This window comes from Terrapene carolina, unplaced genomic scaffold (genome assembly GCF_002925995.2).
Source record: "Terrapene carolina triunguis isolate 2854851 unplaced genomic scaffold, T_m_triunguis-2.0 Scaffold96, whole genome shotgun sequence".
In the NCBI taxonomy this organism is placed as follows: Eukaryota; Metazoa; Chordata; order Testudines; family Emydidae; genus Terrapene; species Terrapene triunguis.
This window is the reverse complement of record NW_020664447.1, coordinates 56,911,571-56,935,484: the sequence shown is the minus strand read 5'-3', so window position 1 is coordinate 56,935,484 and position 23,914 is coordinate 56,911,571. Positions and strand designations below refer to the sequence as shown.

The following is a 23,914-nucleotide window of genomic DNA, read 5'->3' as shown; positions in this document are numbered from 1 at the left end:
TGGTGCATTGGAGGAAGACTGTTTCAAGCAGAGAGCGCAATATTTTTTAAAAAGGTACATGTATGTGCATACAGTGCACTAAGATAATGGGGCCACAACCTGGCTGAGGTCTCTAGGTGCTACCGCAGTACTGTGTTTAATAGTAATGAATGGGAGGCTAACAATAATACAGTAATTAATAAGGCAGGAGAAGAGGGCAAAATGTATACAGCCAAAGTTAGTAGTTCTTGGGTATTACTAACTGTTTGGTGGTCTCTAAGCTGTTCTAAAGAGACAGGCCCACATCACAAGCTTCCACAACCATTGATCTTGTGGGCAAACTTATGAGATAGGCCAAAGATTGAATTGGCCTTCACAACATCCCATGCTTAAAGTATAACTGGGTCCAAAAAAATAATTAGGTAAGTTCATGGTGGATAGCTCCATCAATGGCTATTAGCCAAAATAGTCAGGGACAAACACCATGCTCTGGGTGTCCCTAAACCACTGACCGCCAGAAATGGAACTGGACGACAGAAGATGGATCACCTGAGAAATTGCCCTGTTCTGTTCATTCCCTCTGAAGCATCTGGCAGCAGCCACTATCGGAAGACAGGTTACTGGGCTAGATGGACCAATGGTCCAACCCAGTATGGCTATTCTTGTGTTCACCTGTGTGACCTAGGAGGACAAGCTTCTTGCTTGGAAAGCATGGGAACTGAAGTGCTCTTCCATTCTTATTAGTGGTCCATGTTTCTCTTCTCTAACTGGAGAACTTGAATCTCCTGGACAGTCTCTTGCAGTTTTCAAAAAAAATCACTGAATTCTCTGTAACCTCAAATTCTATTTGCATCCATTTCTGCTCATATAAGTTTTCAATTAAGGGCTCTCAATAGTTAAAATAGAATTAAAAACTGTCTTATGCCAGTACATTTGTTTGCAAATTCAGTTGGTCTTTCACAAAGCACTTCCCGAATAAATGAGTACAAATTAGCAATTTCTCTACTCCCAAGAAAAAAAAAAGTCTCTTTTAAAAATTAAAAGGGCATTTTACACACCGATTTGAATAACCACTTTTATTTAAAAAAAAAAAATTGTGTCAGCAAATATTCGCTTTTAAAAACTTTCAGCCTGCTTCTCCAACTCTCCCTACACAACAGATGTCAGATTAACATCTTAATCTAGCAATAAGAGACCTAGAATGAACAATTTCTATCACTGAAGTTTTACTCAATTATATCCCGCATCTAACACTGAAGAGTTAAGATGTTAGAAGACAAATCATCACGTTTCTTAAATGTTCTTCTCATACTCAGTGAACTGCTTACCAACAAAACATCTTTTCAACTCACTTTTGGGTAATGAGAATAGAGTATGGGTAACAGTTTTAGATATTAAGTTTAGAGTTTAAGAAATAGAGTTACTATAAAATAAAACTGAAATGAATGCTTTTACTGATTAATGGAACATGATAATATAGCACTTCGGATTCAGGCTAGAATTAAAATTCCAAGTTAGTGGAGTGCACTTGCATATCGGTGTGAAACAGCATCTAAGCAAGCTGGCTAAAGAAGTGAAGAGGCTGATAAAGTGTGCTGAGAAAAAATTTGGACTATTTGTTTTAAATCTTTTATCATTTGTTTATAAACTCCCTGGTTGCTAACTGACTGATGGCTGTGTAGCCCAAGGTCCAGTGTGTTTCAGCAGCAGCAGTAAGAACTATAAGTGGACTACAAACTGCTGCATGTTGGGAAAACTTCCTGGGTCCTGCCAGAAGTACCCTCTGCCTTCCCAGCAGGAAGTTTTAGCATTGAAGCAGGGATCCTGAAGAAAGCAGAGAAGAGGCTGCTGGACTGCAATCCTCATGTTTCCTTACAAAATGAAGCTTTGTTTCTGGTTGTTTGTCTCAGCGGGTCTTTACTGAGGTGACCACATGCTGGCACACAATGCCAAGCACACTGTGGAATCTCAAGCCCAGTTCCCCGAAGTTTTGTAAAAAGCTACAAGCCAGACATACCCGATTCTTGTACAATCTCAAACTGGGATGGTGAACAGTAGGGGGATTACAGATGGAACAACCAAAAAACTGTTGAGCTGTATGTCAAATACCATGACAATTTAGAAAACTTCTGTAGCAGAGAATGTAACAACCTGTTTAATGTATTAAACATGAAAAGCTTCTCAAAATTATCTGAGTTTTCCTCTCCAAGAAGTAGGACTATGTGTATCTGTATTTGGATGATTCATGGTAAGGGTGGTGTTCCTTAACACTGAGAACAAGACTACTGACTATGTTCAATATCCCAACCCTGGATAACATTGGTATGTGTGTGTATGGAAGATCTTGCACTTTTCAGAGGACAAATCACAGTATTATAATGCAAATGAACTGAGTAGCTTTCCTCTTCAAATAATTTGTTCAAGAATGAGGTCTAATATTGCTTTATGTCAGCACCTTTCATAGTATTTGAGTTGCTATGTCAGTTTTCTATGATCCCAGCTGGGGCGGCGAGTTGTATGGGCCTGTGGTGCCCGGGCTCCATGAATATTCAGGGCCTGGGGGTCCAGGTCCACCAATGTTCGGGGCCGGATCTCTCCCCCGGCCCCGCCTGCTGCTCCCACGTGCCTCTCGGTCCCCCCCTGCTGCCTCCGGGCGATTTAAAAGGGCCCAGGAGTCCCCAGCTACTGCCACCACCGGGAGCGCAGCAGGACTGGCTACGCTGTGACATGGGCAGTGTAGTCACCCTTTATAGCCATGGGAGAGCTCTCCCAGCAATAAAAAATAATCATCCCGAACGAGGGGTAAGCACGGTCTATACTGGCGCTTTTCAGCGCTAAAACTTTTGTCGTTCAGGGGTGTGTTTTTTCACACCCCTGAACGACTAAATTTTTAGCGCTGAAAGTGGAAGTGTAGACACAGCCTAAGGCGGCTTCCTGCCCGCTCCGCTCCGGGAAGTGGCCAGCACATCCCTGCAGCCCCGGGGGGGGGGGGGGGGGGGGGACGTCCTCCCCCTGCCCCAACCGCGGAGCCACTGCCAGAGGGGTGTGCAGGCCACTTTCGGGAGCTGGCACCGCCCCAGGTAACCACCGACCCCCTGCTGCACCCCAACCTCCTACCCCATCCCAGAAAGTCACCATTGATGTAGTGTCAGTGTGGATACTGTGTTGCTTACATCAACTGTTAGTGGCTTTCAGGAACCATCCCACAATGCCTCACACTGACAATACAATTGGTACAAGCACTCCTAGTAAGGGTGCGCACTGCCAACATAAGTAGCCAAGCGTACACACACACACACACACACACACACACACAAAGTGATTTGATAACTGCAGTGGCTGTATTCTGACCTAAGTTAGGTCAACATAATTTAGTAGTGTAGACATGGCCTGACAACATAACTTGTGCAGGGAATGCAGGAAAAGTAGGTTGCAAGAGTTTCTTCTAGAGCAGTGGTTCTCAACCAGGGGTACACATACCACTTGGAGTACTCGGAGGTCTTCCAGGGGGTACATCAACTCATCTAGATACTGGCCTAGTTTTACAACAGGCTACATAAAAATCGCTACCAAAACCAGTACAAACTAAAATTTCACACGACTTCTTTATACTGCTCTATATACACTATACACTGTAATGCAAGTCCAATATTTATATTCCAATTGATTTTATAATCACATGGTAAAAATGAGAAAGTAAGCAAATTTTCAGTAATTGTGTGCTATGACACTTTTGTATTTTTATGTCTGATTTTGTAAGCAAGTAGTTTAAGCGAGGTGAAACTTGGGGGTACACTAGACTAATCAGACTCCTGAAAGGGGTACAGTAGTCTGGAAAGATTCAGAACCACTGTTCTAGAGGCCAGGGTTTCCTGAGTGACAATAAGAAACCCAAAAAGTGAACAAGGAGTCTGTCCACACTAGCATGGCCCAAGTGAAGCAAATGGAAGCTGCTGGAGCTTACTTCATTATTTCCCCTCGGGGAGGAGTTTACCATCATGTACATCAAGTTCTTTGATAGGAAGTCTCCTCATAGGAAATGCTGTGTCCTTCTCCAGATAAGAGCTGTGTTTAATTTGAGCAGGCTCATTAGTAGGGCCCTACCAAATTCACAGCTGTGAAAAATGCGTCATGGACTGTGAAATCTGGTCTTTTGTGTACTTTTACCCTATACTATACAGATTTCACCAGTGTTTTTCAAACTGGGGATCCCGACCCAAAAGGAGGCCATGGGGGCGAGGGGAATTGAAAGGTTATATTGGGGGTGGGGTCGCGGTATTGCCACCCTTACTTCTGTGCTACCTTCAGAGCTGGGCGGCCAGAGAGCAGCAGCTTCTGGCCAGGTGCCCAGCTCTGAAGGCAGCGCCCCACCAGCAGCAGTGCAGAAGTAAGGGTAACAATACCATACCATGCCATCCTTACTTCTGCGCCGTTGCTGGCGACGGCGCTGCCTTCAGAGCTGGGCTCCCGGCCAGCAGCCACTGCTCTCCAGCCACCCAGCTCTGAAGCAGCATTGCAGAAGTAAGGGTGGCAATACTGTGACCCCTCCTACAATAACTTTGTTTCTCCACCCAAGCTCCTTTTGGGTCAGGACCCCTACAATTACAGCAATCATGAAATTTATGATTTTCTAAAAATCTTATTACCATGAAATTAACCAAAATGGACCATGAATTTGGTAGGGCCCTACTCATTAGGTAAATCCTATCCCTACCGACACCGCAAAAAAGTTTACCTTTCTTTCCAGCCTTTTGGTCTTTGCAGATTCTAATGATGTCCTCCAAGGCAGCAGGTAAGGGAATGTATAGTTCTAGTTTGGTCCCTGACAGACAGTCTCATCCTCCTGCCCTCTCTCTTTTAAGGGCAAGGGGGAGACCAGGAAGAATTATCCAGCAAGCTCTAGTCTTGCTACTACCCTGTGTGGGTCTCGTACTATTCTGGGACAAATAGTACAAGACAAACTTCCTTCTCCTAAGCTTCCTGCTCAGCTTCTGATAGCTGACCCTTAATTCCAGCAGTAATCCATCTGTTTAGATTTCATAGCTTTCTTTTTCCTTACTGTTTTCTCAAGATTTGAGAAAAGCCATTTGAGTCTAGTGATTATGATTATGATTGCTTCCACAACTAACCCAGGCTTTTGGAGTTTTCTCTAGAACCAACTCCTCTGAATCTGATTGAGAGAGATGACTAGTCTGAATGGGGAAGACCATGAATTTCTTCTTCAACTTGAAAGGTATTCGTGATACAGTAGCTCCGACTGGGTAAGGCCTGCTTACTTTTTTCTCTCTCTCTCTCTCTGCTTTTTAGGGTTACTCTCAGATTCTGAAGGAGACAGGGTAATGGGCTCCCCAACTGCACTGAAGATGTGAATGGGTCAGGGAATCTCAATATATTGCCTCTCCATACCATTGTGACTCCAGACTCAGTACTTGCAGTCAGTAGCGTAGCTTGGGGGGAGCAGGGCAGCGGCCGCTCTCCTGCTGAGCACAAGCGGCGCCTTTTCAATTTCTTGGTGCCTTTTTAATTTTTACTCACCCAGCGGCGCTTTTACTGACGGGGTGGCGCTCCGGGTCTTCAGCGGCAGGTCCTTCACTCACTCCAGGTGTGTTCAGAGGCACCAAAGGACCCGCCGCCGAAGACCCGCGGAGCAAGTGAAGGACCCCCCGCCAAACTGCCACCGAAGACCCAGTGCGCCGCCCCGTCAGTAAATGTGCCGCTGGGTGAGTAAAACCGCTGCAGCGGGTGGCGCCTTTTTTGGTGATCACTCCCCCGTTTGCTACACCACTGCTTGCAGTACAGGTCTGAGGTTTGAGCCAGGGGATCCAAGACCTAGGTTAGGATAACAGGGCAATTACAACAACATATGTCAATCCCAGGGGAAAGACCAATTCTGAAGAGGATATCTAGGATTGAAGAAGGGTTAGGTGATCTTTCTGGGGGAAAGAATGACTAGCCCCCGAAATCCTAAGTTATCCTTGTCCTTATATGAGGGAGCAGTAGGTAAAACCCCATTGAGAGGAACCCACAGAATAAAGAGAAGATCCCTCTTGATCCTCTGGGCCTGACCTGCTTTTGCTTCGTGGCCTGGAGTTGAGTGATGAGGAAAAAGATTTTGGCAGTGCTTGTGATCACCAGCACTAATGATGCAAGCCAAGGCAGTTTTGCACTTTTTCAGATTGTTTATCTGTATTTCATTTCTGCTGGTTCTCCCTTCAGAGGAGGTAGGCATGGTTCCTCGTGGCTCTTTTCTAACCTGTGCTAGGGGACACCTCTCTCCTACCACAGACAGTTTGAGCATCTGTGGATTAATCTGGTTGAAGAGGTCACCATCCAAAAACTTCGTAATGGAGTAGAACAAGAGGAGCAGATCTTTGTTTTCCTCTTCAATTTCTTTGTCATGTCAGCGTACCATGTAACTGCCATGAGGCATGGCTAATACTCTACCTCAGCAGACAAAATGGAGTTGACAAGAGTTATTAAAACTGTATCCAGATGTTAAGATCCAATTTAGCTAAACGCTCGGAGTTTAAAATTCCTGGAATTATTTGTTTTTTCTTTTTTGGGGTCAGAATTGCACACCTGCTGTAGACCCATTGTTAAGGAATTTACATGCCCTATATCCTCTGCACAGTAAGGTCTGGAGACATGGATTACAAGGCCAGCTGAACTGGTTATACAAAACTATAACCAGAAACTATTTTAGACAGTGTTAGAATATATTCAGTGTGTTAGATGTTAAAAATTACAAGCTTAAGTGTGCTTGTGTGTCATATTGTCTTCTAGCACTGTACGTTAAGGGATCTAACAAGTTCTAATAAAATACAGTAGCAGTTTTAAAGTTTGTAAAAGACAACTCACATCACAACTCAAAACAAGATTTTTAAAGCCATAAAAAAGTACTCAAAAATTTTATCAATTTGAGATTAATCTAAGGGCAAAAGTCTCCTTCACATTTTCATATCCTTTATTTTTGAAATCCTCCGACACTAATAGAAATAGCAGCCCTTATTAATGCGGAAGTGTAATCATTTTGTACAATGCTACAGAGACAGAGAACAGATGCGGCACAAGTTAATATCATACTACCTAGAGTTTAATCAACCGGTATCTTGAGGAGACAGACAGACAATCTATTACAATGTTGGCTTCTGCTAAAAAAGTGTCCATTAGATTTCTCTTCTGAGGTATTACAAATTTATAATAGTCACATGTTCTAGAATGAGTCACCTGACTTTAAAGTTGCATAATAGATCTACACTGTTAAACAACAATCATGTCACATTCCTACCTGCCACCTTTGTTCGGATTTGCATGTTTTCTTGTAAAGCTGCCAATGGTTCCAAGTATTCTTGTGCCTTTCCAGCTATGACCTCCTGTAGTTTTGCATCCACTTGGCTTAATCTTTCTTTGTAAAGTCTTAAAATAAAAATGTAGTGCATTACTTAAGAGCCAATATAAGCAGAATAGCAGAAATGACAGTTTTGTATGCAAGAATTCTTTAGACGATCCCATATCTACAATCATAACGTTTAATAATCCCATGACAGATCTACTAAAACCTAGAAATCTAAATCTGTTGCCACTCTAAATTCCAAGACAAAAGTCACTTTTAAAGTAAACTATTTTCTTTTTGTATACTTCACCCTTCTAGGAAAGATGTACAAGCATAGCATTTCTATCCCTTCCTTCTGAAGGTGGAATCACAGATATTAATGGCATTGCAGAGTATGATCGCTTCACTTAAAAAAAAAAAAAAAAACACACAATACACTTTCCCCTTGGTGTTGGTGACTAGGAACTGGTGATGGTATACAGAAACTTTTACGACGATTACCCAGATTGGCAGCAACTGACTTATCAAATAACACTACATGCAAAAAGATGAGCAACCTACATGGAAAGATGAGCCTTCATATCAGTTCTCAGTGGACAGATTCTGCATACCACATAAAATATTCCCACCATAACACTAACTGGCACCTTCAGCTAAGATATCGCATACTCAACTGGCATGGAAAGTGAGCTGATATTTTAAAACCTCTAAAATTGTTCCCTTCTGAACAAGTTGATATTAATTGGCAGAGCGATGTGGGAAGAGTCCTTTACCTACAGAACAGACAGGTTAAGTCTGAAGATCACAATGTATCTATCAAACAGTTTTTACAGTTCGTAAGACAACAGAGCCCCATTCTCAAGTGGAGCCTCTGGGTTCAATAGTGATAACTTTTAAAAAGTGTTGCAGATCAGTTAAGTTGAAAGCTGAATGGTCAACCATCAATACTAGCTCACCTGCTTGTTTTAGTTTTCACTTCATGTCTATTAAAGATAAACCTATCTAGAGCAGTGAAGGAGAGAAGTAGGCTGATAGAACTTAGGGTATGTCTACACTACAGGATTAATCCGAATTTAGATAATTCGAATTTGGGAAACAGGTTGTATAAATTCGATTGTGCGCGGCCACACTAAGCACCTTAATTCGGTTTTAAACCACATTAATTCGGTGGTGTGCGGCCACACTACCCCATTAACTTAAACACAGTAATTCGGTGGTGTGCGTCCACACTAACCCTAATTCGAATTAACAAAATCGATTTAGGCTCTACTCCGTTCGTCGAGGTGGAGTACAGAAATCAATTTAAAGGGCCCTTTAATTCGAATTAACTGGCTCTGTAGTGTGGACGGGTGAAGGGTTAATTCGGATTAAGGCAGCTAAATCCGAATTAAAGTCCTAGTGTAGACCAGGCCTTAAATAGGTATCAATTGCTGCTAAAGCACAAATTTTTGACCTTACAGAATTATTTCTGAAAACAAAATCTAAATGACAATTCAAAACACACTTTATTGGTGAGACTATCAGCTGAGAGAGAAGTCAAATTTTGCAGTCTGTTACACTGATGTTGAAAACTTAATTTTAGACAGGCTTTTAATTAATGCTGGGGGAATGCCTCTGGTTGCATATATACTGGTACCAATGACATAGGGAAGCAAAAGGGGTCCTGATGCCACCCCCACAAGAATGCAGGTCTACATATATCCCTTCAGCATTCTGGGACAGGAGACTCATGCTGGCACCTCCACCCAGCAACTGCATTTGAGATCCCCTTTCTTACTCTAAATCTACATTTATCTTTCCCCTAAAAATTCTACTGAGAGAATAAAGTAGAAATTTGACTACCCGCACAATTATTTCATCTCAGAATGCCAATTTAACACTATGCTCTTTAAAAAGAGTCAACAGCTGCTGGAATGGTAGAATCCTCTTCCAGATAAGAGTAATTCCTGCAACACAGGAAAAGAAAGACTGACTGTTCGTGGTCACTTATAGCACTACTGAAAGAATGAGCCCCCAAAGGAAGAGACTTTTTAAAAATGTTTGACTACTTACTGATCTTTGAGGTCTGTAAATTGTTTTTCAAGATTGGACATTTCATCTAAGCATTCCATTCTTCTTCTTTCACAGTCCTCATCATCCATTTCTGAAAATTAAAAGGGTTTTTTTGGGAGAATAATATCTCAGAATAAATTTATTGGAAATGAAGTTACCAGTTTTATACAACTGAAACCCAAGCTAACAATAAACAATTTATGAAAAACTGAGCCAGCTACTGATGTTCTGTAAGCTAAAAGTTTAAGAGATATTAGTCCCTGCTGAAGACAATTCCAAATTTCAAAGCTACCTTACATTTGCTGTGGTATATAAAAGAAATTAACCTAACTGGGTTTCTTCTAGAATTAGAAGAAATGGAGATCAGTTTAGTTAGTTGAAGCAATAGCAATCCACACAAAATGAGTGCATAGTCCATGGAGTTATATTGGTTATCCATAGACTGATATTTTGTATAGATTAACCTCCACTAAAAAAAGAAAGTCATAGTTCTTCAGTTTTGAAGACAATTTTCATTATATTAAATTGCTTTCTTGGTTTTGCAGCCAAAAGAGCTCATGTATAGGAATCTCCCTCATTTATCTTAGTGACTATTTAAATAAATATTTTAAAGCAATGCAATAAAAACAGATTCATCACCATTGCCAGAGTTATTTTATTGACATTTCTGAATATTTCCTTAAATATACTTGCATTTAGAGATCAAAGTACCATTTTTTTAAAAAGCAAGGAATGTTGGATTTTGGCAAAGCTCTTCTGCCAGACTTTCCCTAAAAACTTTGCTTGACACCTCCTATTACCATAGAGGTATGCAGAGGCTTAGTTGCTTTCTTAATTTAGATGCAGATAAATGTTAAATGTCCTAGAAATGGAGAGAATCCCGATGGTATTGGATACGTGCTCCAAAATATTGAATGTAAATCTTATCTTTTTTCAAGGTGGAATTTGCCTTTTTGTTCTCTATAATGTACAAGAGAACTTGAAAAGTGTTTTTCCACAAGAGTTTCTGCTTTGTTTCCCCCCCCCCACACACACACACACACCCCCACCCTCTTTTAGGAGTTTCTCACCTAATCTTTCCCAGAGGACTTCTTGGCAGAAGAGAAGGGAAAGTGTCTCAAAAAATGTGTATTGTGAGCTCTCACCACTCAAAGGCAGGGGAGTCAGAAGAAAGTTAGCTGGATGCACCAGAGTTCAGCAAGCATGAACAAAAACAAAATTTTAAGTGCGGACACTAAGTTATTTAAAGGACATTTCTGTTCACCCCTACAATATCATGGAGTGGAGACAAGAGAATTTCATTAGCACTGAATGTCACAGATCTATTAATGAGGAGAGATATAATTCTCTTGTACACAGACAGGTCATCCCCTAGAGCAATTGGTGCTGTCTCTGTACAATACCTTGTACCTAGACTCCAAAATAACCAGGATACCAGCAGAGCACTGTTGACTCTGGAGCTTTTTTGACTAGCTTCTTGACTAGCTTGCCTGGAAAACAGAGACAAGGTGGGTTTGATAATACCACTTTTTTTTTTTTTTGGTTCAACTTCTGTTCATGATAGAGATACAACCTCCTGAAGAAAAGCGTATCGGATGGTAAATGGCAAGGTCACTAGGATTTAGTAGTAGCGGTGGTGGCAGCAGCATCTTTAGCACTGGTCAGGCTATTGTCTATTTCTTGGTTAGAAAGGAGAATTTCCTATTTGAGAGACATGCTACCATCTTTTAGGAATGGTTCCAAGTGTTCTCAGCTCTTTTATTAGCTTGGAAGGGTTAAAGACACATGTGACAGTTCCAGTTGCTGTTAGTATTTCCATGACTACTACTTGGACAGACAGGCTGCATTGTTTGTGAGGAAGGGTTGTCTTAGACCCATTGTTCTTGATGTCCCCATGAGGCCACTTCAGATAGGAGTTCTCTCTCTGTGAAGTACAGTGACAATTCCTCACAAATATCCAGATGGAGAGAGTCTGGATTACAACACCAGTTCCGGTCCCAAGGAGCTCTGCTAGGTGCGACCTTTTGCCTCCTCCTTAACTGCAGCATAAGTTTGCCATGGGGAATTTTAACAAAGTGTCTGTATCAGACTGATTTATACAAGTACCACTCAAGTCTTCAGCCTCATTTTTTGTTAAACATAGCAATCTACATGGGTGATGACATGGAAGGCAGAGCTTCAATGCCGCATATCAACAGTTGTCATGTGGTGATAAATATAGTGCTTGCTGGTTTCTTCCACTCCTAGGCTTCTCGGCTGGATGGAATCTTCTGCAACTACACTGTAATTGGGAGGGGCGTTTAAGCTTTTGGGGGTGGGGGGCAAACTTTGGTGATAGTTTCTTTGTGCCTGGAGACATGATGAAAGGGAGGAAAGGAACAATTTATTATTTGCATTCCATCAGCCTCTAGGAGCCTCAGTCAAGGACCAGGATCCCATAATGCTGTGCGTTCATACAGTGCCTAGCAAAAAGTTGGTCCCTCCAGGGTTATAAAATGTAGCACAGCATCACACACACGTCTTGATTCTCAAAGGTACTGGGAACCCAAAAGTCCAGCTGAAGTTAATGGAAGTTGTGGGTGCTAGACATCTCTGAAAAAGTCAGGCCTGTTCAAAGTTTATTACTTTACACAGCATGGCTTTTTTTTTTTTTTAAATGTATTGTGCACACAGCAAAATACAGATTAGCGGAGTAAGACAAACTAGATGCAAGACTGAATTTCTTACTTTCCTGCTTGAGGTAGCTGTATAAACCAGGGGTAGGCAACTTGCGGCATGTGTGCCAAAGACGGCATGCGAGCTGATTTTCAGTGGCACTCACACTGCCTAGGTCCTGGCCACCGGTCTGGGGGGCTCTGCATTTTAATTTAATTTTAAATGAAGCTTCTTAAAACATTTTAAAAACCTTATTTACTTTACATACAACAATAGTTTAGTTCTATAGTATAGACATAGAAAGGGACCTTCTCAAAATGTTTAAATGTATTACTGGCACGCGAAACCTTAAATTAGAGTGAATAAATGAAGACTTGGCACACCACTTCTGAAAGGTTGCCGACCCCTGGTATAAATTCTAAACTGATTTTCTAAGGCAAAAAAAAGTTACTTGCATATACATAGTATACTAATTTAAAGAGGCAACACCTCCGTATTGAGTAAACAGTGACTACCACAACTTTGTGCAAAAGACCCTCTCAAATTGAAAGAAATCCAGCAAAATATGGATTACCCTGCAAAAGCTGGTGAAAAATTGCTTTGAATTTTACATTTTCCCTTGCAAGATGCTCCTGACCCTGCAAATTTGGCAATTAAAAATGTTTAAACTCAATTTGCATACCTTATTCTCGAGCAACACAAGTAACTGTGTGGTTATTGCAGCTCAGTTTCCCTTATAAACCTGAGTTTGCTCACAAATCTAGTCACCTCAGCCTGAAAACTGGCAGGTTAGGTTTACAGCAGATAGAATTTTCCTACAAAAATTGAGGCAAATTGAGGCTGATGTGTCACAACCACACTAATACAATGAACTATATACAAGGGTGAAGAATCACCAGATTTCTACTGCATTAATAACCCAAAGTCACTTTAAAAATAGCCTAATCTGTATACTGAAGTGAAGATTTTTATAAAATACATTGTTATTTGATGTATAGACCAAACAAAAGCTTTAATTAGATACCTAGTACAGATTTGATTAAAAAAAAAAAAAAAGCTACATGCCCCAGCAGAAATTCATCCACATTAGCAACAAAGCTATGAGATGGCAATCAAATTCAAAAATCAAAACCCCCTGTCTGGTACCTGTATCCCAAGAGAGGGTTGGCAGATGTTTCAAACAAAATATGGCTAATGACAGAATTAAAAATAGCAGTCTTCGTCAGAAGTAGAATGCTTCTGTTGGTGGTCACACATATCACCAGTGCAGTGCAATCATTTCATTGGTGCAAACTGTTCACAACAGATTTCGTGGCACTGCATATATGCTCCAACACAAAGAATGTTTTTTAAAAGTTCCTCTTGCATCTTGTTGCAGTTTTGTTTTTATCAAGTTCATCTGAGAAAATCTTTCAACTGCAGTGGTGCTAGAAGGTAGCGACAGCAACAAAAGAGCAAATAAACCAAGTCCACTAAGTCTTTGTCCCCAGCAGCAGTGTGTTCGAGAACTTCAACCCAAATCTACTCTACTTATTTGTCTTGAGTATGCCAGTGAACCAGAGGCAAAACTCTTTACTGCTGCTTCAACTGTTCAAGGTCTCTACAAAACAATGGTTGATATTTCATCTAGGTCATGCAGGCTTTAGCACAATACAAAGACTTAGTACTGAAAGGGATTTAATCACTGAACGTTTGATGGTGATCTCTGTTTCACAAATTCCAACAAGAAATCTCGACACCTACTTTTGATGTCTTTGACAACAGGAACACTTAGTGTGTATTTTGAAAGTTCCAGCTGAAAAGCGACTCCAAAATAGACTGCACAAAATGGTAAGTAATTTGACTCAAAGGTGAGGTCTTAGTTTAACACAGCAGTCCAGTTCTCAAAAAACACACTGTTTCACAACCCTCACCACAAGGCTCTGGTAGAATGTCATCAATTCCTGCAGCAGCTTTCCTGCATTAGTTCTTTCCAACTGAATCATTTGGTTTATCCTCCAGGCTTCCTGCAGGTTTGGACATAGAAAAGTCAGGTACATTTTATTCACCTGATCACTGTACAGATGATAAAGAAGTTCGGCATCATAGTTTCGTTCTTTGTTTTTTACTATCTGAAAGTTTAGCTTCAGTTTGAACAGATCAAGAGCCCTGTTCACATAGGGACTAATGGAAAGCCATCTTGTGCCAGAAAGCTTCATCAAACTGTGTTGCTAAGCAGGGTGGCTGTTTCATTGCCTGAAGGAGCTCCAGCTGCTACACAATGACTCCTCCATATGAGTTTCAATAAGCAAGCCTTGAGGTCACGAACCCATCATCAATACGGCGGAATCTGTGTCCAATAAGATGGGGTGCAATCTCATAGACAGTCATATATGGAATTGTGTGTTCTTCTGTTACCACAGAAGGTACTCAATATTGTTTGATGCAAATTAGCTCTACTCCCTCATAAGGCTGCTACCAACTTAACTTCAATGTAAACGTAACAGGGAAGACTAATGAGATTCTTAGCCAGGTGCTCACGACTGTGAATACCAACCTCAGGGCAGACTGTTACAAACCAGGTTACTCCCAGTCCCAAAGGACCAGTCACGTACACGAGGTAAACTGCACCTTAGACCTCACACCAAAGATGCTTGAAGCCAATCCTATAACAAACTAAAGATTTATTAACTAAGAAAAAGAAATAAGTTATTTACAAGGTTAATGCAGGTAAACATACACACACATATGAGTTACAATCTTAGGTTCCAAAAGGTAATAGAAGCTGATGCACCACGCAAGCTTTCTACATCCTTTATAGCTAATCCAAGCTAAGCAGCATGGGGATTTCATGCTTATTCTTAGAAATATTGCCCTCTCCAAATGCCAAGCAGCACAGTGATACACTTCCTTCTGATCATGAATTTTTATTCCCTTCTCCCAGAGTTCAAACTCGTGGGACAAGTGTTTGCACCCATCTCCTCTTCATGGGTGTGGGGAGAGGAGGGAAAAGGCAATCAGTCAACAAAGTCTTTGTTCTTTGATGTTTCACAATGGTTCATTTGGCTGCAATGGGGCTTCTTGTGTACAGGACAAGTAATTTACATTAATTAATGCTTCTTTCCTGTTTGGTGAGTTATACAGTTAGAGGTTTATAATGCAAACATTCAATATAACTTTATACCACAAGATACAGCTGTTATAAGTGAGATCAATACATGCAGCATCCTACAAACATTTCATCAAGTCTAAACACATTCTTATAAACATAAGTTCTATTTTAACAATACTAACATATAGGTGAGCCAGAATGGCTTCCAGATATGCATTTGTCAGTGTTTAGGGAGGCCTAGGCATGAGCAGGCATCTGGTCTGCCAGCATCACAATGGTACAGTTTACATTTGATGTAAACAGTTGGGTTGTCCACATGCTGTTGGCACCTCAAACTATGATGTCTCACCAGCTCTCCCACTGGCTCATACAGTTGAACAGCATGGTGGAATGATTGAACATTGGTACTCCACAAGTGAGGAGAGCTTTGGTGGTGAACAAGAGCAGGCCACAGTGAACTTTTGGGCTCCTTCTGAAAGGAAGGACGTCAGCCATTTCAGAGAGTTTCCATTCACCCCAGCAGCTTATGAGAGGTTGGCAGGGAGTTCTGTATCAGACTCCACAGTTCGCATACACAAACAAATTCAGAGAACAAGAGTAATATTAGATCAGAAAGGGCCCTGGAATTTTTAGATACAAAATTACAATTTGAAATTAAGTTATATTTAACACAGAAGAGGACTTCTGTTGATTAAAATATTATTTTACTGTTAACAGGCAAGAAGCAACAATAGGATGGGACAAATTATTCATTATTGACTAAAGACTAGATGCAACAAGTAAACAAGTAAGGGGAAGAGGCAACGAAGACAATAGTAATAAGATCAGAAAGTTACATGGACTGAAAATATGCACAACTTACTGGCTCCAAGTAATTTAGTTGTTTTTTAAAATATCCTATCAAGCCATAACCCATTGCTTGACGTGACCATTTGCAACAGTCATAGCCTGTTATTGGCTTGCATTGCAGACAGCATAAATATGAGGAGGAAAAAACCCTCCTACTCTTACCTTTAGCTCCCTTATATAATTACCCCAACAATTTACTCCTCAGGATGTCTGCCTCACACAAGGCAGGAAGGCAAACAGGGTCCTAAAGTTTCTTCCACTTTGTTCCACGGTTCAGGTGGGTCTCAGCTAGGTTTCAGGTTTCAGACATGTTTCAGTAAGTAATTTTTGTAACTAATGCTTTGTTTCCAAATAATTAGTATTTGTTTACTTCATAAACAGATATCATGGGATTTTAAATCAAGATAAGCAACCTCAACCCCAATCCTCCTTGAGAATCAGTGGTCCTCTGGACCCTTTCCCCCCTGCATAACGTACTGGGTAGTGTGAATGTGTACTCTTATCTGCTACAATGTGGAATGCACCACCTCGAAGTGCGGGAGAATAATGCCCTCTTCCAGCTGCAGTTAACACCACCATAGACCCTCCATTTCTACATCTGTGTACATACATACACAATCCAGAATGACCTTCCACCTAGCAGAAGGAAGTGTTTCATGTATACATAACACATATGGAATGACACACCCTCATGATCAACTGGATTTATCATGCACCTCTGACTGACTCACCTGCACTCTGCCCACTAATCCATCTCCACTAGGATTATTTGTAACATTTCCAACCTCCAAATAGCTTTAAAGTATCTTTAAAAATACTGCCAGTAGTTTATTATATTCCCTATTTGGTACTCCCAAAATTTGGTATTTCTTCCCTAAGGTTACCCAAACTTGAGAAGCATGATGGGTAATAGTCCTGGAAAAGTAACGGGTTTAAGGTCAGATATCTCACTGCCCTTCAGGTGAGGATTTATAGAGACGGAGATATCACTTCCCAAAAGATCACTCATTTCTAGACCTGGGATGCCTCAAGGTATTAAAAACCACAACTTTATGTATGGGAGAATTGGTTTAGGTAATTTTGGTATGTTTCTAAAATGTATTACAATTTCTTCTCCCTCTAAAGCCTGAAGGGTGGGACTTGTGGTAATTAGGGCAGCCTGTCTTAAAGGTAAAGATAGTAAAAATAGTATTTAAAGTAAATTTCTGAATTAGCTCTCCTATAAGATGTGGCCAATACAGATATACCAAAGGTGTCCTACAAAATGTCTGAGTTCTCATCTGAGATGATGAGCATAACTTGTGGCTTTGACATTCATCACTAATATGTAGGGCCCTACCAAATTCACAGCCATGAAAAACACATCACAGACCAGGAGATCTGGTCCTCCCCCCCGCCGTGAAATCTGGTCTTGTGTGCTTTTACCCTATACAATACAGATTTCAGGGGGGGGGGGGGAAATCAGCGTTTCTCAAATTGGAGTGCCTGACCCAAAAAGGAGTTGCAGGGGGAGGTCACAAGGTTATTTTAAGGGGATCACAGTATTGCTACCCTTACTTTTGCGCTGCTTTCAGAGCTGGGACGCCAGAGAGTGACAGCTGTTGGCTGGATGCCCAACTCTGAATGTAATGCCGCACCTACAGCAGCACAGAAGAAAAGGTGGCAATACCATACCTTGCCACCCTTACTTCTGTGCTGCTGTCTTCAGAGGTGGACAGGCTGAGAGTGGCGGCTAAGTAAGGGCCCAGCTCAGCAGGTAGCAGCGCAGAAATAAGGGTGGCAATACCATACCATGCCATTGCCATCCTTACTTCTGTGCTGCTGCTGGTGGCAACTTTGTCTTCAGAGCTGGGCTCCCTGCCAGCAGCTGCTGCTCTCCAGCAGCACAGCTCTGGAGGCAGCGCCATTGCCAGTAGCAGTGCAGAAGTAAGGGAAGCAGTACCGCAACCTCCCCTACAATAACTTTGTGATGCCCCTCACAACTCCTTTTTGGGTCAGGACCCCTAAAATTACACTGTGCAATTTCAGATTTAAATAGCTGAAATCATGAAATTTACAGTTTTTAAAATCCTATGACCGTGAAATTGACCAAAATGGACCATGAATTTGGTAGGGCCCTACTAATATGGCATTTCTAAACTCAGGGGAGCCTTGGTGCACAAGTGCAGACTGTATTGATTGGTTAACTGTATCTAAAACTTCTAGACAACACCTGTTGATAAAATAAACCAACTGGAGTTAAATATGTTAAAGGTAAGCTCACCAATTATTTTCAATACTCATCAAAACTTCATTCCATCCAAAGCTTCTTCCCTTGATTTAAAGCAGGATAATTTGCTATCCAACTCAACCTCACTTTTTGCCGGTGTGAAGCAATATAGTAATTCAACTGAGTTCACAGCCACATTAATATTGACACTAAGGTAATTTCTTTTATTGGACCAACTTGGTGGAAGGTATATATTATGCATTAACCCTTATGCTTAACAGCAGGGGTCTCCAAGTCCCGGCTCACGGGCTATCTGTGGCCCGAGAACCTCCCCACTGTGGACCCTGGAGGAGAGATGCATGCAGCCACGCTGCGGGCAATGTCTGCTGCAGACGCAGCCCGCTGCAACTCCAACTGGCTGGGGGAGAGGGACAGAGATACCATCACTAGTCACCAGGTAGAGTCACCCATGGTGGCAGCATCATTAGTTGCCGGGCAGAGTCAGCCATGGAGGCAGCGTCACTTTTTTCCACGACTATAAACAAGTCAAAATACCGAACACAACTATCTGATGCACACCTTGCTGCAATCCTGAAGGTTTCAACTGCTCAGTCACTGATGCCAAACATCAACAAACTGACAGAACTGAAGCATTGCCAGGTGTCTGGCAAACACTAAAAACTCTCTGGCTGGCAAAGAATTGTATAAAGTTGTATGACAGTTTTATTATTTCTAAGACATTCAAAATAAAAAATACAATATAAACGTTTTCTTTTCTGAACACCATCTTCAGTGACATTATTGGCCCGCTGGGAGGATTTGAGGTCTGGCACTAAAGTAAATGGAGTTTGAGACCCCCCAACCTGTATTTAGCTCAGACACTCTGATGTCCTTCCCCTAACCTGAAGAAGAGATCTGTGTTACTGGAAAGACTGTACTGTCCACCAACAGAAGTTGGTCCAATAAAAGACATTACCTCACCTACCTTGTGCATCTCATATCCTGGGACCAACAACACTACCAACAGGTAATTTCTTGTAAGTGATATGTGGTATTTTAAACATTATATTTATTCCTTGGAAAGTCTTTTCTATGGAACTTTTGATAAGAAATTTTCTGTAGTTTCTTTAAACACCCATAGTTTATTTAAAAAAAAAAAAAAGCCTTATTATAGATGCATAATATTGTCTTGTAAAAGTTAGCAACTGAACTCCTGGCAAGGGACAAGATGCTACAATGCTGTGTATGGGGAGGGGAAAAAAATAGTAACAACTCAAGAAAGACAGATAAGGAGAAGATGCCATGCAGGAAGGGAGCAGGGTAAAATCTTCCACGTAGGGGAAGGTGAGAAAGGATGGGCCCCCCAGATCAGAAAAGGAGAAACTACCAGATAGGCGAAGGGGGCTGTGGCCCCCACATCAGGTAATAGGGCAAGAAGAAACTGACATGCAGAGGGAGTGTGGTGACACAGGCTGTGGTCCCATGGGGTAAAGCAAAAAGCTACCATGAACAAGGAGGGGGTGAGACATATCCCCTTGGAAAGAGGAGGCTCAGAAGGTGCCAGGCAAGGGAGGAGGGGCCGTGTCCACAAGCTGCCATGCAGAGGGGGCAGGCCGTACCCCCGTAAAGGGGGGTTCACAAGTTGCCCAGCAGGGAAGAGTGTGGGCTGTCACCCCACCCCACCAAGAAGAAGGGGATTCAGAAGCTGCGGTACAGGGGGTAAAGGGGCAGATGCTGCCGTGCCGGGAGAAGGGAGCGAGCTGAAGGGGGTGGTGGTCAGAGGTGCAGGGGCGGGGTCAGATGCTGCCGTGCGGGGGCTGGGGCGGACTGCGGCCCCCACAGCAGGGGAAGGCGTTAACGGTCCCCGCAATGTAATTGCGCGAGCGGCCGCCCTTCCCTGGCATTTGCAAACGGCCCCTGGTGCCCTCGCCCACGAACCCGCTCCCCGGTTACCTGAGCTGTCCCCCTCCTCGGACACGGACGAGCTCTCAGTCTCCTCCTCCTCCGAGGAGCTTCCCTCGTTCTCCCCGTAATCCACCTCCATCTCATCGTGGTTGTTCTCCTTCTTCTCCCGGGAATGGACCGGCATCCTCCCCGGAGATACCGCCGAGCCACGGGACCGCCCTTCCCTCCTCCTCCGCCGCCACCGGCTGCTCCGCCTCCTGCCCGCCCCTCAATAAAACCGCGCCATTCCCGCACGCGACACAACGCAACCCAAGTCCCTGCCGCATGGTCCTTCTCGCCGCTTATTGGTGGCTACTGGGCCGGGGGGGCGGCTCCCCCGGCAAACTCAGCAAGTGTGGTAGGCCGTTGTGCAAAGCATCATGGTAATTGTAGTTCGTCTGAGGGGACTGTAGTTTCATAGCCATGGATTAGATAGGGGAGGTGCCAGGCTTGTGATGAGCGCTGGGGCTGGGGAGGTAGAGGTAGGGAATTCCCACCCTCCCCTGCAATCCTTCTGGCGCCAAGGGTGCTGATCTAATTGAAGGGTTCCTTGATGGTTACAGTTTATGAGTTAGAGCTAGCTAGGAATATATGCCAGAGCTGGTTTCATCTCCTCCTGTCAGCCTTGCGCAGCATGAGATGGGTCAGGGGATGGACGGACGGGCTGGCTGGCATTTGGGTGAATGGTCACACTCACAGCAGTACCTCCTGGCCTAGACATCAGAACCTGGCCTAGACATCAGAACCCTACATCTGAATACTGAGCTTCAGTGTCACTTCAAACAGCAATTCTCCAAAATGCTTAGAGGTTTTTTGTTTTGTCTTTTAACTGGAATTACTCAATTACCATTTACCTCAAATTAGCTAACACGTTTGTACCTTGGTCTGGACAGACCACAAACATTTATGGTTCACCCTAGGCTGAGTCATTTACCATAGGATTAAATCTCTCCAGCTTCCAATCTGGGGTTCAGCCAAAAGAAGCTTGAATAATGGAGGTGACCAGCTCAAAGCTGATAAACTTGATGGGAAAGAAGCAGCAAAGGTAGCAAGGAAGGAGAGCACGGGGGGAAGCAGATGACTGAAACCTTTAAGCTCGTAAGAGGGCTTCAGATGACAAAACTTTTTAGGCAGATGAGAAGCAGGGAGGAGAGCAAGGAGCTGTCTGTTCTCCCTTCCCTGACTATAATGTTTTATGTTTGCCGTTAAACATATAAGAGGTCTGTATTTTTTTCCACAAATGTATGTATGCAACTTTTCAATGGGGGATGAGTTGCATCTGTGGGGATAATCAGGCCCAAGAGTTTCATTGGCTTCCCTCCTCCTGACAAAACCAGCCTTGGACAAGCCTTCCAGGTTCTTGGTTAAATTATTAATTAATAATTATGAATAAATTTTAACTCACCTTCACCTATTTATCTTAATGTGGAGCGCTGCTCCTTTAGCCATATTAGCAATTATGTATTTCCAGCTCTTTAAAATCATTAACCACAAAATTGTGAATTAATGACTACCTTATATCTTTTTATACATAGCAGAGAAACGTATTGCTCAGTCAGATCTTATAACTGTATAATAGACTTCCCTCCCCTACTTTCAGAATAAACACTAATAAAGGAAGGCTTCAAAAGAGTTTTGTAACAATGGGGTCCATGTAAGAACCCACAACACAAAATTTCTCTATTCACTTAAGGTGTGGACTGAAAGTTGAATGTGACAGCATGAATGTTTCCTTAGATGAGATTGGGATGTATTCAAAGATACCGCATGAAGTGTTTAGCACCAACTGGAGTATTGCAGGAGTTCTCAAATTGGGAATTTCAAACCACAGCTGAATCACAAGGAGGTGGGATGGGTAGTGAATAGGAAACTGAGGTTTAAGTATGAGACAGACTTACTAACAGCTGTTTTATTAAACTGTAGCTAGAAAGACTTGTCATAGAATGTAAGTTATTACATATATTAATGAGGCCCAAAAACACTGGGCCACATAAATCAGTTACCCATTCTCATATGAAGAGGACAAGGAAAAATGACAAACACAAAAGAAAAAAAATAAAACCATCTTCTGCGTCGCTTAGTACTTCTTGTCTTGTCTGTATATCCTTTGGCAAAACTGGCAAAACCCTCCTAGCGAAGACAAGGTCTACATAAAATACTTATTAATGGTTACAAAACACCATGAAAAACTACATTTCATTGCTTTGTAATTAGAAATCTGCAGCTTCTCTTTTCCCCCAGTGGGATCTCTGAAAGCAGCTCATCCTCTCAACCAGGAGCAGTCAACTGCTACAGAACCTAAAAACCTCATAATTGGGTTCCCTGTTGCATTGTCAGTGATGCCTTACCTAAAGCATTCTTGCTTTTTAAATATCCCCCCTTATACATGATGCATTGTCTTCTCCCACAAGACCAACCCAACTGCTGCCAGTCCAGCAGCCTATACCAGCAAGTCTTGACTGAGGTCAGTATGGGGCATTATAGTATCAAAGACCATGTATCCAGTTACCCGTCCTGGCTTGTTAATAAAAACATATCACAGTAATGCTCAAGGACACTACATCTTAAAAAACTGTTACTGCAGTGTTTTGGAGTATTACTAATTACATGATTTTGGTTAAGGAAAGTTAAACCACCTCTGTGGGAAGAACAAGCTTTGTGGCCTAAAAAAAAATACAAAAGATCAAATGGAAAATATTTCCATTGCCAACCTCAGAAAGTAGGAGAAGAAACATACCTGTACATGTTGAGTGCTGCAAAGTTGAGAAGGTGTTTCTGTGGTGCTTCCAGTTTTATATGTATAATCATAGAAAAGTAGGACTGGAAGGGACCTCACTAGGTCATCTAGTCCAGTCCCCTGCACTGAAGCAGGACTAAGTATTATTTAGGCCATCCCTTACAGGTGTTTGTCTAACCCAGGGTTCTCAACCTGCGGCCCCATTAGCACACAGCTGCGGCCCACATGACATCCTCAAGATCATAACTAGGGCACAGCGAACGGGGCACCTGCCCCGGTTGCAGAGGTGGTGAGGAGGTGCAAAAATGGGGCGGTGCAGGATCAGGCCCAGCATCAGCCCTCCTGGCAGGATCGGGCCCAGTGACGTCAGCCCCCACCCAGGCAGGATCGGGCCCAGCAGCATTGCCAGGAGGTATGGATACTCAGCACCCCTCCACCCCGCAGGATCGTGGGTCCAGTGACCCTGGCTGGAGCAGACTCCTCAGCACTAGGACCGCAGCAGCAGGCAGGCAAGGCACGCTGCATGGCTAAGCTACCTGCAGCTGCGGTAGGAGACTAGCAGGTGCAGGGAGGGCGCTACAGAGGGCTAGGGCTGTGGGGGGTGCAGGAGGCTGGTGCATGGGGAGAGGATGCGGGGGGCGCTAGGGCTGTGGGGACGGGGGTGCAGCCGGTGCATGGGGGACAGACTCTAGGTGGGGGGGACTGGTGGCTAGAGGCAATCCCTGGATGGGGGGCTAGATACTGGGGCACAGTCCCTAGATGGGGGAGGGGGGTTGAGTGCTGAGGGGCAGTCCTTGTGGGTGCTGGGCACTGGGGGAAGTTGCTGGGGGGCAGTCCCTAGGTGGGGGTCTGGGTGCATGGGGGGCAATCCCTGGGGGGTCCTTTCTGCCTTTCCCTGCAGGGCAAGCACTTATGCCAGCCTAGTGTTGGGGGGGCGGGGTATGGATGCTGCAGGGACAGTTCCAGGGGAGTTGGATGATGGGGGGCATTCCCTGGCTGGGGGGAGGCAGTCTGAGGAGGGGCTGAGGGGCAGTCCCTGGCTGGGGGGCTGGGTATATGTAGGGG

At 43.1% G+C, this 23,914-nt stretch overlaps 1 protein-coding gene across 2 annotated transcripts in view; it reads right to left on the bottom strand.

The window, feature by feature from the left end:
- Positions 1–20,291, bottom strand: part of BRMS1L (BRMS1 like transcriptional repressor) — a 45,807-nt gene extending 25,516 nt beyond the window's left edge. For both annotated transcript variants that reach the window (XM_024195987.2, XM_024195988.2), the window contains exons 1-3: positions 20,122–20,291; positions 9,365–9,455; positions 7,268–7,395 (exon numbers count right to left, since the gene is read on the bottom strand). In XM_024195987.2, the coding sequence (XP_024051755.1) occupies positions 7,268–7,395; positions 9,365–9,455; positions 20,122–20,257 (355 nt within the window). In that variant the 5' untranslated portion in view covers positions 20,258–20,291. The remainder of the gene's footprint in view (positions 1–7,267; positions 7,396–9,364; positions 9,456–20,121) is intronic.
- Positions 20,292–23,914: the final 3,623 nt, after the last annotated feature.